Source organism: Podarcis bocagei, assembly GCF_964188305.1.
Source record: "Podarcis bocagei genome assembly, chromosome: 2".
Taxonomy (NCBI): domain Eukaryota; kingdom Metazoa; phylum Chordata; class Lepidosauria; order Squamata; family Lacertidae; genus Podarcis; species Podarcis bocagei.
In genome coordinates this window covers 12,145,126-12,160,649 of record NC_138126.1, presented here as the reverse complement: position 1 = coordinate 12,160,649, position 15,524 = coordinate 12,145,126, and the positions used below count along the sequence as shown (strand labels likewise).

Here is a 15,524-nt window from a genome sequence, read left to right as displayed (position 1 = left end):
CATTTAACGGTAGCGGGGTTTAAACAATAAACATACAGTGGTACCTCGGGTTAAGTACTTAACTCATTCCGGAGGTCCGTACTTAACCTGAAACTGTTCTTAACCTGAAGCACCACTTCAGCTAATGGGGCCTCCCGCTGTGCCGCCGGAGCACAATTTCTGTTCTCATCCTGAAGCAAAGTTCTTAATCTGAAGCACTATTTCTGGGTTAGTAGTCCTGAAGCGTATGTAACCCAAGGTACCACTGTATGTGTGCTATAAACAGCTCATAAAAAGGACAAGAAGAAAAAAAATCAGAAAAGGAGAGGTGGGAAGTAAAGAAGAAACTTAGCATGTTTTTTTAAAAAATGTTTATGTTGAGAAACGCGTTGAAATATTTTTGGATACTTAATAAAAATGATATGGGGGCGAGGAGGAACTGCCACATTGAAGGCTCAACCGGGGACCAGAGGATCAGAGCAAAGCCCACTGGAATCACCAGCTGGGATAAGAGGGGCTCACCTCTGCCTCTTGCTGACTCTGTAGGAAATCCTCCGCCAGCGTCACGGCATGGTCACAATCCATGGGTCCCTCTTCCTTGACGTAATCCTGCATCTCCCGGGGCAGGATGGCCAGGAACTGCTCCAGGATCACCAGCTCCAACATCTGCAGTTTGGTGTGCTTCCCGGGCTTCAGCCATTGGTGGCAAAGGTCCCAGAGCCGGTTGCAAAGCTCTCGGGGCCCTTTGACCTCCTCGTAGCGGAACTGGCGGAAGTGCTGGCGTTGGGCCTCCGAGTTGTCGATGGGCTCCTCTGGGACGTTTGGCCCCGACCTCTCCCGGCATTCTCTCCTGATCCTTGCCTGGAGGAGCCGAGGGCTTTTCCTCGCCTCCGAGTCTGCGCCGCTGCTTTTCTCCCGGATCGACGCCACCCGGAGATCCAAGGCGGAAGAGGCTGGAGGGGAAAGGGGGGGAAGGGCATGCCACATAAAAATTGATCATGAGGACAGTTTTCCATACTAGAGCAAAAGCCACACTTTATCCATCTTTTCAGTCCTCTGTCATGACCATCCATGACACAAAGGAAGCTGCCTTGCACAAGGCCAGACCATTGGCCTATATAGTTCTATACTGTCTACACTGACTGGCAGCAGCTGTCAAAGATTTCAGGCAGGGTGGGTAAAAATCAATGCTTTTTTTTAAAAAAATCAAATATATTTGATTTGATTTAAAAAATAATAATCAGATTTTTAAAATAAAATGCTTTTGGAGGAAAAATCTTTCTAAAAATAGATTTCTGTTTAAGTTACATTATAGTCCAAAGGCTATTCATCAGGAAATAAGGATTTGTGGTAAGTTTTTCATGTGTGCTAAAACTCAGTCTTAGTTTTTTTTTTTTTTTATTGTTTAACCACATCAGTTAACAAACATGGATACATATGCTATAATGTTACTGTTCCAGTTAAATAAATTGTTTAAATTGTTATCAAGGAAATGATTACTTTTCTCCTTCCAATAAAGTACAGCAGAAAAGTTAATTAAACCTCACAATAATTTCATATCTATGTCTAACCAAATCAGTGATTTTTTATATAGCTGTAAAAACTTCTCTGAAAATTTATTATTCCAAAAATGAAACTTTCATCTGGTTGTGAATATTAAGATTATACCAGCAAGAATGAGTCTTTCTGTAAAAAAAATGATTTAAATCAAGTCTTATTGACTAGTGATAGTGATTTAAATCAATTTGATTTGATTTAAATCAAATCCACTCTGATTTCAGGCAAGGAGATTTCCTCAGCCCTACTCGGAGAACACATAATTTACAAGAAATTATGAAAGGCACCAGAAATAAATAACAAAATGCTTATTAAAATGGTAGATAGGTAGCCGTGTTGGTCTGCCATAGTCAAAATAAAATAAAAAATAAAAAATTCCTTCCAGTAGCACCTTAAAGACCTTAAAATGGTATTCAGAGAGCATAAAAGCAACACAAACCAACACAACCCTGGTATAAAACCCATGCAGAACAGTAGCAGTGGACTGCACAGGGCTGGGATCCAAATGTGGCCCCCTATGGCATTTTACCTGGCCCCCAGGACTCTCGCTAGGTCACTGTCGCATCTCCCTTCCTCAACCTGGTGCCCTTCAACCACTGCGGACTACAACTCCCAGAAGCCCTAGCAAGAGGGCGCCATACTAGGCTGAGTTACACGTACAGCGGTACCCCGGTTCTCGAACGAAATCCGTTCCGGATGCCTGTTTGGCTTCCGAAATGTTCAAAAACCGAGGCGCGGCTTCCCATTGGTAGCAAGAGCTTCTTGCACCCCGAGGAAGCTGCGTCGCACATTCAGGTTCCAAAAAATGTTCGAAAATGTAGCATTTACTTCCGGGTTTTCAGTGTTCGAGAACCAAAACGTACGACAACGGAGGCGTTCGGGAACCGAGGTTCCGCTGTTTCCATAGGCTATGAGGACACAGGGGTCGTTCCAAGGTCTTTGCAGGAAGAAGCGGGCTTTGAACGCTTCTCTCCCCCCTCCAAATACTTAAAACATTCTTCTGCTTAGCAGCACTGAGCTAAGCATCTTTCACAGAGGCCTGTCATTTATTATGAACTTTTGTGGCATCGACTGCCTGGCTTCACCTGGGCTTGCCGGTGCCGAGTACGAATGCTCCAGGATCACAATGTCGCTCTTGGAGGCTGCTGCTGCTTCAACATCGCTTTCACCGACTGCCAAAGTTTGGCTGCTTGGTTCCAGATCGGGTGGTTTACGCCGGACAAGGCACTTTCTCGTTTTAGCAAGACCCTTTCCAGAGCCCTGCAAAAGGAAAGTTAAAACAAAGAGCAGTTAGGAAGCAGTCCTAAGATGCAACAACAGCAGCAACCGAAGCCGCTTTTGCTGTGGGAGAAGAGAGATTGGATTTTGGCCTGGTGAGAGTCTCTGCCTCAGAAAGCCAGGCCCATTTGCAACACTTCCCGGTTGCAAATCGTCTTCTGCCATTATGCCTTTGTCATTTGTAAATGTAAAACAAACCAAAGAGCATCAGACCGATAGGAACACATCTTTATTTCCCCTCCTCCTTATGATCGCTAATGAAATATATCTTCAGATACCATCAGTCCCAGCCAGCAAGGTTAATGGTCAGGGATGCTGCAGGGACTACAGTTTCCTCAATCTTGAAACAGGCAAAAAGTAGTTCAGATGTGGTAGACTGCAACTCCCATCATTCCCGACAATTGGCCGTGCTTTCTGGGGCTCATGGGAGTTGTATTCCACAAAATCTGGAAGTGAACACAATGGCTACCTCTGGGGTAGGCAGCCAATGGCCTGATTTAGCAGCAGGGCCCTTAAAGGAGCTCCGAGGCCATTATTAAAGGATAGAGTCCACAATGATGTTTATGTTCCAAGACAGAGGGGTAAAATACAGAGTTGTTCCGGTTGTTGTTGTTTTTTATTAAAGTTTTCTTGGTTTACAAAGGTATGCGCAATGTCTCTTTTTTCAAGTTCCATTTTCCATAGGTCAGTTTCATTTGTTGAGACATTAGGGTTACATTAGGAAGAAAGGGGGGGAAGAGGTGGAGGGGGGAAAGGTGAGTGGGGTTGGGGCTGGGAGGCAATGTTTCTAATTTGCTTAATATATGTGGGGTTTTGTGTCAGCATCGCTTGTGCGGGTTCTCTGCGATTCACTTGTGTTCCTTTGGTGATGAGAAAGGTTGCGGTTGGCCTAGGGTGTGGTTGTTTGTTTGTGATTGGCTGTGGTGAACTTTGTTTTTGTGTGTGAGTGGGGTGGGTGGGTGTTTTTGAATCAGGTTAGCCATATTGATTTGTATGCTGTTGTTGGATTTTTGTCATTGTATTATTGGGCTGTGTATGTGATAAAGGGGATAAAGGCATCTTCTTCTATTTGTTCCCATGTCAGTTTCAGTCTGTTGGTTAATTTTTTTAGTAAGGCTGTTTCCCATACTATTTGGTACCACTGGTCCATGCTTACTCCTGACAGGTCTCTCCAGTGTCTGGTTATGATGCTTCCGGCTGCTGAAAGTAGGTGGGTTACGAGTTCTTTGTGGTGTAAGTGGGCGTTATTGTCTTGGAAGATGTTTAGCAGGGCCAGTTCTGGGGTGATTTCTAATACCTGCTTAGTTATTTTACATATTTCTTGTATGGCTGTTGTCCAGAATAGTTGGATTTTGGGGCACTCCCACCACATATGGAGGTATGTGCCTGTGGAGGTGCACCCTCTCCAGCATTTTGGTGTGGTTCCTGGGCATATTAGTGCTACGTAATTTCCTTGGTGTTAGGTACCACCTGTAGGTGAGTTTCAGAGTGAGTGAGTTGTTCCGGTTGTTATAAGAATTTTAAGGTCTCAAATATAGAAGAAATATTCATAAAGGGACACATATCTAAATATATGAACCATGAGTCTGAAACAGCACAGAAGAGTAATCCTGAAGCCATTTTGACTCTCCCAATGACCTCAAATATTCCTCTGCAGTAAAGGAGGCAAATGGGGAAAGCCTTTCCATTGTCTTCTTCCTTACAAATCCTGTCTTAAGGACCAATTACAGATGGGTAGCCGTGTTGGTCTGCCATAGTGTATCTGAAGAAGTGTGCATGCACACGAAAGCTTATACCAGAACTAACTTAGTTGGTCTTTAAGGTGCTACAGGAAGGAATTTTTTTATTTGTCTTAAGGACGTATTTGTGTATGAATAGGGTGAACCTGTGACCTGGATTCAGGAGCTAAAGTATTAACCATGACAAAAGAATGGCCAGGCTGCCCAGGTAAAGCAATCAGTGACCATTATCAGGTATCCTGGCAGGATAGGACTTCTGCTGTAGTCTGCCTCCTTCTGTGATGTATGTACAGGGGCGCCGACTTATAAAAAACATTGGGGGAGCCCGCGAAAGCTCATGAATAATAAATAAGCTCATGAATATGCAGATAAAGTGGCGCCGCCTCCTCGTGAGCGAATAGGGGAGAGCGTGCTGCGCCTATTAATCAGCTCCGAAGGAAATTTGGTGGAGCTTTTGCTCGGGAGTGAGGCAGGAGGCATGCAGCCCGACCCTGTGCATTTTGGGCTGGGGGAGGGGCGGCGGTGGCGCTCTGCTGGAGGGCGCCAGAGATTATTGGGGGGGCGGAGCCCCCCCAAACGAATTTTTGAGGGGGCTCGGGCCCCCTCAGGCCCCATGGAGTCGGCGCCTATGTGTATGTATGATGGGGGTTTTTGGGGGGTGGGGGTGGGTCTTGGACTACAGGGTGGGCAATTTCAAAAGTTTATAAAAAGACTTGCACACCATTGTTCTGGGTTCTCCTCCCTCCTGCGTGTGGGGAGTAGGGACCCTGTTGCAAAAGTTCCTTGAATAAACTTCAAACTATGCTTCTCAATGTATTCTTGCTGGCCTCTGTTTTCTCCTCCGATAGGGTTGGGCTCAGGAATACCCCATAAGGGAAAGGGAGCAGTTTTTCTTATAACAGGAAGGAATTTGCCTTACCCCATTCCTATATTTTTAAAGGGTACATTAAATCAAATAACAATGACTGTTTTTATTATTGTTATTTTTATTTATTAGATTTATATACCAGCGTTGTTTTTCTCTATTTTTAGTTTTATTTCATAGAATCATAGAATCATAGAGTTGGAAGAGACCACAAGGGCCATCGAGTCCAACCCCCTGCCAAGCAGGAACACCATCAGAGCACTCCTGACATATGGTTGTCAAGCCTCTGCTTAAAGACCTCCAAAGTAGGAGACTCCACCACACTCCTTGGCAGCAAATTCCACTGTCAAACAGCTCTTACTGTCAGGAAGTTCTTCCTAATGTTTAGGTGGAATCTTCTTTCTTGTAGTTTGGATCCATTGCTCCATGTCCGCTTCTCTGGAGCAGCAGAAAACAACCTTTCTCCCTCCTCTATGTGACATCCTTTTATATATTTGAACATGGCTATCATATCACCCCTTAACCTCCTCTTCTCCAGGCTAAACATGCCCAGCTCCCTTAGCCGTTCCTCATAAGGCATCGTTTCCAGGCCTTTGACCATTTTGGTTGCCCTCCTCTGGACACGTTCCAGTTTGTCAGTGTCCTTCTTGAATTGTGGTGCCCAGAACTGGACACAGTACTCCAGGTGAGGTCTGACCAGAGCAAAATACAGTGGCACTATGACTTCCCTTGATCTAGATGCTATACTCCTATTGATGCAGCCCAGAATTGCATTGGCTTTTTTAGCTGACACGTCACACTGTTGGCTCATGTCAAGTTTGTGGTCAACCAAGACTCCTAGATCCTTTTCACATGTACTGCTCTCAAGCCAGGTGTCACCCATCTTGTATTTGTGCCTCTCATTTTTTTAGATTTATTTATTAGATTTATATTCATCCAAAGATCTCAGGGATGTTCACAAGATAAAAATACAAGATAAAAACACAGATAAGTAATTCCTGATCATCGACTGGACCAACAGGCTTTGCACACACAGTACATTTAAAGTACACGGCTTTCTCAAAAAAAATAATCCTGGAAACTGTAGTTTACCCTCACAGAGCTACAACCCCCCACCCTCCTGAACAAACTATACTCCCCAGTAGTTTAAATGTACGGCACGTGCGCACCCTGTTTTCTCTTAAAAAAATTAAATAAATCCCCTCACCTTTTTCGGTCGACGAATGACAGTTGGGATTGCTCCGGGTTTGAGTTCCCGCCGGCCGGAAGCCACTTTGCCCCAGAAATCCGTCCTTCTAAAGTGCTCTGAGCACACGACGTCGTTGTACGAGGGAGTGAAGTTCCGACGTCCGATGTTCACGAGCCACTTTTTCAACTGGTCTTCCTTTGTGAGAGGAAACCTGAAACAATTTTGTTTTGAATTTTAAAGAGTTGGGCATTCACGTAGTTGTGGAAATTGCCATAGACTATTACTGTAGTAATACTACTACTACTACTACTACTACTACTACTACTAATAATAATAATGATAATAATTTATTATTTATACCCAGCCCATCTGGCTGGGTCCCCCCAGCCACTCTGGGTGGCTTCCAACAAAACACTAAAATACAATAACCTATTAAACATTATAAGCTTCCCTAAACAGGGCTGCCTTTAGATGTCTTCTAAAAGTTTGGTAGTTATTTTTGTCTTTGATATCTGGTGGGAGGGTGATCCACAGGGCAGGCGCCACTACTGAGAAGGCCCTCTGCCTGGTTCCCTGTAACTTGGCTTCTCGCAGTGAGGGAACCACCAGAAGGCCCTCGGTGCTGGACCTCAGTGTCTGGGCAGAACGATGGGGGTGGAGACGCTCCTTCGGGTATGCTGGACCGAGGCCATTTAGGGCTTTAAAGGTCAGCACCAACACTTTGAATTGTGCTCGGAAATGTACTGGAAGCCAATGCAGATCTCTCAGGACCGGTGTTATATGGTCTCGGAGGCCGCTCCCAGTCACCAGTCGCGCTGCCGCGTTCTGGATTAGTTGTAGTTTCTGGGTCACCTTCAAAGGTAGCCCCACATAGAGCACATTGCAGTAGTCCAAGTGAGAGATAACTAGAGCATGCACCACTCTGGCGAGGCAGTCCGTGGGCAGGTAGGGTCTCAGCCTGCGTACCAGATGGAGCTGGTAGACAGCTGCCCTGGACACAGAATTGACCTGCGCCTCCATGGACAGATATGAGTCCAGAATGACTCCCAGGCTACGCACCTGGTCCTTCAGGGGCACAGTTACCCCATTCAGGACCAGGGAGTCTTCCACATCTGCCCGCCTCCTGTCCCCCAAAAACATCTCCCCTCAGTCTCCTCTTTTCCAGGCTAAACATACCCAGCTCCTTCAAGCGCTTCTCGTAAGGCTTGGTTTCCAGACAATGAAAATGGTGGTGCCCAGAATTGTGTCACAGAACTGCACTATATTTGAGCAAGGCAGGAGGAGATTTTGCAATCATTCATACCCCACCCACCACAATTCCTTCCAGGTGGCCCAGCTTACCTGTGAAACGTGACGTGGGATCCACGCCAACGCCGGTTGTTGCATCTGGGCACTGAACAACAGCTCGCCATGCCTGCGTGTGGACTCCTTCTGAGGTTGACCCAACGAGCAGATGGACGTTTACGTCTCTGTGTTAACTCCAGCCATTACGAGTGTACAGGTGAAAAGAGCTGGATCCAACCTAAAAAAAAAATGGCAAAGCAGAAGGTTTGTTCCTCTTGCCCATATTTCCAGAAGCACACTGGATCCTGGATGGTGCTCAACACCCCTCAATTGCTGGGGTTCTTTCCACTGAGAATACTGCCACTATGGTAGTATGCAAGAGCCTAGTCAATGTCTTGCCTGTCTAGACTTTGACCATTCACATCTTTGGTTCCTAGACAGGTATTCCTCTAGGAATCCGGACTTGGTGGATTTAACCCTCTAGAGAGAATCTCAAGGGCAAAGAATGAGAGGACATCTCCAGCTAACGCCTTGGAAAAGAGGAAACAGAAGAGGCATTAAATGCAAATATTCACTTCTCAGCGCTTTATTTGGGGTAGGGAATGAAACTGAGCAAACTAATATTGGGGTGGTACATGGTTCCCTCCCTTCCCATTTCATTAGGGTTGCCATATTTCAAATCCGGAGAGGAGGAGTCATGGAGCTTTCTTAGCAAAATCGCAAAGAAGAAGTTTTTGAGCTATTTCTGAGGTAAAAACGACACTGCCAACACATGGGCTGCAATATGTCCGGATTTGACCAGACATTTCGCCGACTTCCACCCAGACACTGCTTGTGGCTGCAGTATTCTCAATAAGTCCAGGAGATTCCAGACTTATGGCAAGCCTACATTTACACCCCATAATAACCTTGTGAGGTAGGTCGGACTGAGCCGAAGTCACACCCAGTGAGCTTCATGGATGAGCGGGGATTTGAACCCTGGTTTCCCAAGTTCCTAGCCTGACTCTCTCTAACCACTACCCCACACTGTTAGGTTGCAGGCTGACTGATTCCTTCTTTAGGGAGCTTGCCAGTCGATAACATCCCACAACCCTTAGGGGAAGGGAGATGATTCAACAGTAACCATTTTATTTGTTCTGCCATAACAAAGTGGGGGAAATGCACTGATAGGAGACTCTTGAGAGTCCCATGGGCTGCAAGAAGATCAAACCTCTCCATTCTTAAGGAAATCAGCCCTGAGTGCTCACTGGAAGGACAGATCCGGAAGCTGAGGCTCCAATACTTTGGCCACCTCATGAGAAGAGAAGACTCTCTGGAAAAGACCCTGATGTTGGAAAAGATGGAGGGCACAAGGAGAAGAGGACGACAGAGGACGAGATGGTTGGACAGTGCTCTCGAAGCTACCAGCATGAGTTTAACCAAACTGCGGGAGGCAGTGGAAGACAGGAGTGCCTGGCGTGCTCTGGTCCAGGGGGTCACAAAGAGTCGGACACAACTAAACGACAACAGTTGAGCCGCAAATCTGGCTTTTAATTTCCCAGCAGCCAACACAAATATAAGGTAGCCTTATTTTCCTTGGCCAGCAGTAAAAACCACACAAACTCGGTTGACGTAATAACATTTCTCCCACAGCTGAACTCAAGACAGATGTTTTCCACGAGGATCTTTATAGAGGGGGAACTGGGTGATGTAATGAACAGTGTCTTGTCTTGCAGAACACACAGAAACATTGATCCAAAGAAAATTCCTTGCAGCTTTAAATGTGATTTCCAAAGGCAATCCAGAAAGGCAGAGGCTATAAGATCAAGTGTTAATTTTGTAAAAGCAATTGTGCATTTATGGCCATGACATATCGGAGAATCTCTCTCTCTCTCTCTGTTTGAATGGGATCCCCCTCAGAGATGGTAAAGGAAGATGCAATCTTGGGCATGTTTATTCCAAGTTTAAGCCCTCTTTCGTTCAGTGGGTTTACTTTCCGAGAGGTGAAGTGGGGAGTGTGATTTACCGGGGGAAAGAGCAAGAGAAAATAGTGACAGACAGAGATATAGTTGGAGCTATAGACATAAAAATCCAGAATGATGCATGTTGCTCTGCTTGTGGTTCGGCATGAAATTCTCATGTTGCATTTTGCTTGGCTGGGTGATATGCATCCTGCTTGCATATCAGCGGAGCCCAAGGCTTTTGTAGGGAATTCAGCACTGGGTCTGTACAGAGAGTGCGACAAGGCAATTTTAGTGGATGTTTCTTGCGCCAGTCACTGCCTCTCAGCCTAACCTGCCTCGCAGGGTTGTTGTGGGGATCAAATAATAATAATAAAATAATAATAAAATTTTATTTATATCTTGCCCTCCCCAGCCGAAGCTGGGCTCAGAGCGGCTAACAACAATAAAAGTAACACAGCATTCTAAAATCAATTCACTTTAAAATCAATTCAAAATCAAATTAATGGGGGAGAACCATAATGCCCCCTTGAGCTTTTTGGAGTAAAAAGTAGGACATAAAGGCAATAAACAGTAGTAGTAGTAGTAATATGGGATACATGACCCACCCCCCAGGAACCCTCAACCTGCAGCAACAGTACCATGCTGATATATGAGCCTACTTAGAAGCAAGCCTCAGTACCTCACAGAGATCAATGGAACTTACTCCCAGGTAAGCGGGCACAGGATTGCTGCCCGAAAGTGTAACCGCACTGGACTGAATTGCAAGGCTGGCACAAAACCACCCTCGCAACCCACACTATGAGAAGTGGACTAACTCGAAGGGATGTAAGGTAGCTGGATGCCAATGAGGCAAGGGCCCTTACAGCTTTAACAGTTATGTAGAGGAAGGAAACTCCCTCTTTGATGTGACTAAACAGAGATCATATAATCACAGAATTGTAAGAGACCCTGAGCATCATCTAGTCTGACCCCCTTGCAATGCAGGAAGATGCAGCTGCCCCATTCAGGGATTGAACCTGCAACTTTGCCATCACCAGCCCCATGCTCTAACCAACTGAGCTATTCCAGCTGGACTAATAAAGGGTGCAAGAGTCTTGTGCACCAGGGCTTGTCACAACTCATGTTTCCACAACACTATAACACTGAGGACAGTAACAAAAATACTTTCCTTTGCAACACAAAAAGCCGCCTTACACTTGCAACTTCGGTTTTGCCTAGAGCAGACCCACTGAAATTAAAGTCAAGCATGTTCATGGGTTTACTCGGAGCAGGAGGACCGTTGACTCCCTCCCATGGAGCCCACCTAGCTCAGGGCGCACAGCTCCATATAGTCAACACGGGCTGGCAGCAGCTCTCCAGGATTTGAGGCTGGGGGCTCCAGGCTCTACCCGCAGACTGAACCTGGGGCCTTCTGCACTCAAAGCCACTGAGCTACGGCTTGCTCCCCCCCGTCTTCCGAAAACTGCCTTCCCACGTGCATCTTTTCAAAAGCAGCAAATGCGTAATTTAAAAACAACCACCACACGTTTTCCCCTAGGAAATAAGAATGCGAGTTAGAAAACAAAAACAGAAGCACCCCCTCCCCTGCCACCAAAATCACAGCTCCCTGTTTAATTAATAAATAATAAAAATAATAATAAAAATAATAAATAAAAATCCAGGGTGTGTTTTCTCTGCTAGGCAAAGCTCTGCCTTCCTCGCAAACAAAATGGCTTCGCAAGCGACTGCGAAGTCTCCTCTGCGGACAATGAGGCTCTTCAGTCTATGCAGCCTTTTTTAATAAGTCTACGCACCCAGAAATGCAAAGAGGTAACCCCACTGCTCCGCACCTTTTGGGCCCCCCTCGCACATCGGGAGGAAGGGGCAGGAAAACAACAGCACTCACTTGCTTCTCAGCTCCTTTTGCAAGGAAACCCGCCGAAGCCCAGATTCTCCCCCTCTCTTTCCCCCCCGCTTTCTTGCAAACGCTGTAGCCTACCAGGAGTCGCATTCACACGTTCGCGGGTTGGGTCAAGGAAACTCTCCCCTCTTCTTCCTTTCTGGAGAAGCCTCCCTCCCCCCTTGAGCTGGCTTGAACTATTAAAATGAAGTCAGGAATGATTTAGGCCTTGGTCTCTTCCTTCTTTTTCCTCTCTCTATCGCCAACTCCTCCCCCCCCGGAACAGGGTGGCGAAATGGTTTGTTCCGCTCCAGACAGGCAGCTAGCGGGACATACCAACTTTTAAATGACATGATATATGCAGGTCGTTTCAAAACTGCTGCAAGCAGAAAAGCAGCGCGGCGTGGGGAAAAAAGAATCTCCTACAGCGGCACCTTTCTCGTTGCAAGGTGCAGCTGGTTTGTTTTTATTTTTTAAAAAATAAACCTAACCCACCCTGTAGCCTGAAATGGCGCAGTCCATTTCAGCGCCGCTTCTCGCTTGGTGTAACAAGAGCCACCCTAAGTGGAAGATGAAAAGGGGGGAGGCAGAGCCGCGTGTTGTGGGTTCCTTGCGCTTGCTGATGCAAAATAATAAATGGCACTTTTTAAAATTTCTTGCAGTTTAACCCTAGATTGCATCTGTGCGTGGCCTGCGCAGGAGAATCCTGTGCTCAACACTCGTAGGGAAAGAGGAACTTGCCTCATCCAGCTCAGTGTTAAATAAAAATTTTATTTTTTAAATATTTTGTCTAGTAGCACCTTATAGACCAACTAAGTTTGTTCTGGTACTGTATAAGCTTTCGTGTTTGCACTGACTGGCAGCAGCCCCCCGCTGTTTCAGGCAGGAAGTTTTCCCCACCAGCCGTTCCTGGGATTCCTGCATTGCAAAGGGGTCAGACTAGATGATGGTCAGAGTCCCCTTCCCACTCTTATGATTCCAACCAGGTGCTTCCAAATATTGTGTTTACATTCTGAATATTTGTATGGTTGTGTTTATATTTGGAATATTGTTTCTATAGTGTAAACCACCCTGTGATCTTCAGATAAGGGGTGGTACAGAAGTTAAAGAAATAATAATATTTATCTGTGTAGCTGAAGCTACATTGGAAGGCTAATAAACCAGAAGAAAAGACATAAACAATAAAATGCATCACAAAGTTAAACCCTTATCTGGCAGAATGCCTGGCAAGCCTCTGGGTTCCACAGAACCTTTCATCATCAACACTTTGTTAAGAACAGTACCAAAATTTGGCTGGATGTAGCCGCAAGGTCAGCTTGTGCACACGTTTATCAGAGGCAGTTTATGCCTTAGAATCCTGTGGGAGTGAGTTCCACAGTTTAACTCTGCGCTGCGTGAAGGATTTTTAAAAAAAATCTGTCCCAAATCTTTCAACATTCAGCTTGTATACTTATCCGTGGCAACACACAAAGACACACCAGAGATTGCTTTTGAATGGTTTTCTAGCTAAAAGAGTGGTTGGGGCAACCCAGCCAGATTGGCGAAGTATAACTCATAAAATTATTATTGCTATTAAAAGTAGTCAATTGAGGCAATTTCCTCATGGTCAGAAGGGAGTGCAAACCTCACAAAATGCAAAGCCTTATCTTCAGGTAGTGGAAAATCCTCTGGTTGCAGATTCAGCCTTAAACAGCTGGACTCTCTATTCTTCAAGGCAGATCTCTCCAAACTTTTCATGTTGGTGACACACATTTTTGACATGCACCATTTTGCGACACAGTTTTAATTCAGTTTTACTAGCAAACCAGAGGCTAAACTAACCCCTTTCCAGCTTGACGCGCTAATGTGTCACGACACACAGTTTGGAAAGCTCTGCTTCAAGGCCAGACTTGGTGCCCCCTCATATATATTTTTTGACTACAACCCCCTGCTCACTGGGACTGATGGGAGTTGTAGTCCTGGAGGCCAGTCAATGTAGCTGTGAATTTCACCATCCCCTTATGGACCAGCAGCCGAGCTATATTTGCTTTTTCATGAGTTGTAGCTCCCCAAGCAAAGTGCCGTGCATATTAATGGCACCACATAACGAACAACAACACTAATCACTTTAAAAGGTCAGAGGTGGGCTGGTGGAGGGAAACTTAATTTTTGCATTATGCTCATTGCAGAGGCCTGAAGACAGGAGCTGGAAGTGAAGGCTCTGTTGCAATACCTCTCTTATTCTATCTTTGTGGTGGGGCAGTTACAAAGCTGGTGGAGTGGGGAGACCAGGAGGAGTGGAAAGGAGAAAATAATGAGAACATCCTGGGCAGGCCTGCCACAGTGTGTGCATCCATCAGGAATAAGATAGCAGGTTTGGAGAAGGGGAATATGATGAGCCCTGTGTGTTTTAACTCAGATGTAAGCCTCACAGAGCTCAATGGGCTTCTTCCTTGCAAGAAAATGTATTTTGTTTATTAAAGTATTTATTTATATGCTACGCTCTTGCAAAACTTCAGAGAGGTGGAGAGCAACATTAAAATGTTTTATTCATTTAGTATTATTATTATTATTATTGGCATCCATCCGTCTCAGGAGACAACGGAGGACTGCATTTTTAACAACACTTAAAATAAAGAACATAGGGAAAAAACGTGATTTTTTTTATATAAAAAAGAAAGGTATGCCATACTGCATCACTATAAGAATTACAATTCCATATATGCTTATCTAATATATAGATCTTATTATCATCCAAATACATATGTCTTTATTTTTAACCTATATGTTGTAATGAAATTGAGAACTCATTTATACACTTGTCCATTCAAAGTCTACATTTATAAGCAATCTCCTCACAAGTGGCAAGAGCAGTCATGTCTTCAATTATTCAATGCAGTCATACATTAAAACATTTTAAAGCAATACAGAACAATCAGGAAAGTGGCTGGCTACTTTTAAAGAGAAATTTAAAGAGGTTTTTTTAAAAGAGAAAATTTAGATAAATTTTAAACAATGGCATACGGCTGTTGGCATTAAAAAAAAGTTCTCAAAAAGCACTTGAAAGTCAAATATGGGACGAAGTGAAGCCTTGGTGCAGTTTAGGGAGAAAAAAGTGGACTTTGGGCCAGGCGGAAATTAATTTATTGCTTTGTAACACCTGCTTGATGCAAATGGGAATACTTACTCCCAAAAGCGTGTGCCTGATTTACTTAAGTTTATATCTCACCCTTCCTCCAAAAGAGCCCAGGGTGGCAAACAATGCCGATACAATACACTTAAAACTGCTAAAAACTGTTTAAAAGTCCTAAAACTCCACACCCGCTCTCAAAACCAGTGATTTCAGGGTTGCCAGGGCAGATGTTCCAGCCACCAAATCCTTGGGGTAAGCAGGGAATGCTTTGAAATTCCTTTAACAACGAGACCCGGGTTCAAATCCACGCTCTGCCATGAAGCTCACTCTCAGCCTAGCCTACCTCAAAGGGCTGTTGGGGGGATTCATTGAGGAGGGGGAGAAGAACCGTGAACACCAGTGCGAGCTCTTTGGGGAAGACGGCGGGACAGAAATGCAACAAAGAAACCGTATTAGATAGAGGGCAGTCAAAAAAGAGATGGGGCCAGAGACCCAGACCTCTCTGTGTGCGTTGGGGGGGGTGTTTCTGTATTTTAGGGGGCCACCACCAAGAAGGCCACCTCTCTCAGAGGACACAAAAGATTTTGAGCAAGTCAATAAACTGTCAGGTTTTCTCCCCTTAATCCCGCCTTCCCCTCCCATTAACAACACCCTGGCTTGTGTTTTTTTAAACGAACAAACGAGGAAAGTGAAGCTTAC

The 15,524-nt window shown here is 45.1% G+C and overlaps 1 protein-coding gene across 8 annotated transcripts in view; it reads right to left on the bottom strand.

Moving 5' to 3' along the window:
* LOC308580360 (uncharacterized protein) overlaps positions 1-15,524 on the bottom strand; it is a 40,106-nt gene that overhangs the window by 24,385 nt on the left and 197 nt on the right. For 4 of the 8 annotated variants that reach the window (XM_081181792.1, XM_081181795.1, XM_081181794.1 and 1 more), the window contains exons 1-5: positions 11,664-11,986; positions 7,949-8,129; positions 6,626-6,818; positions 2,622-2,796; positions 502-932 (exon numbers count right to left, since the gene is read on the bottom strand). In XM_081181792.1, the coding sequence (XP_081037918.1) occupies positions 502-932; positions 2,622-2,796; positions 6,626-6,818; positions 7,949-8,019 (870 nt within the window). In that variant the 5' untranslated portion in view covers positions 8,020-8,129; positions 11,664-11,986. Of the gene's footprint in view, positions 1-501; positions 933-2,621; positions 2,797-6,625; positions 6,819-7,948; positions 8,130-11,663; positions 11,987-15,524 lie in introns of those variants that run through there. The other 4 variants (XM_081181789.1, XM_081181793.1, XM_081181790.1 and 1 more) reach the window with 3 other exon arrangements.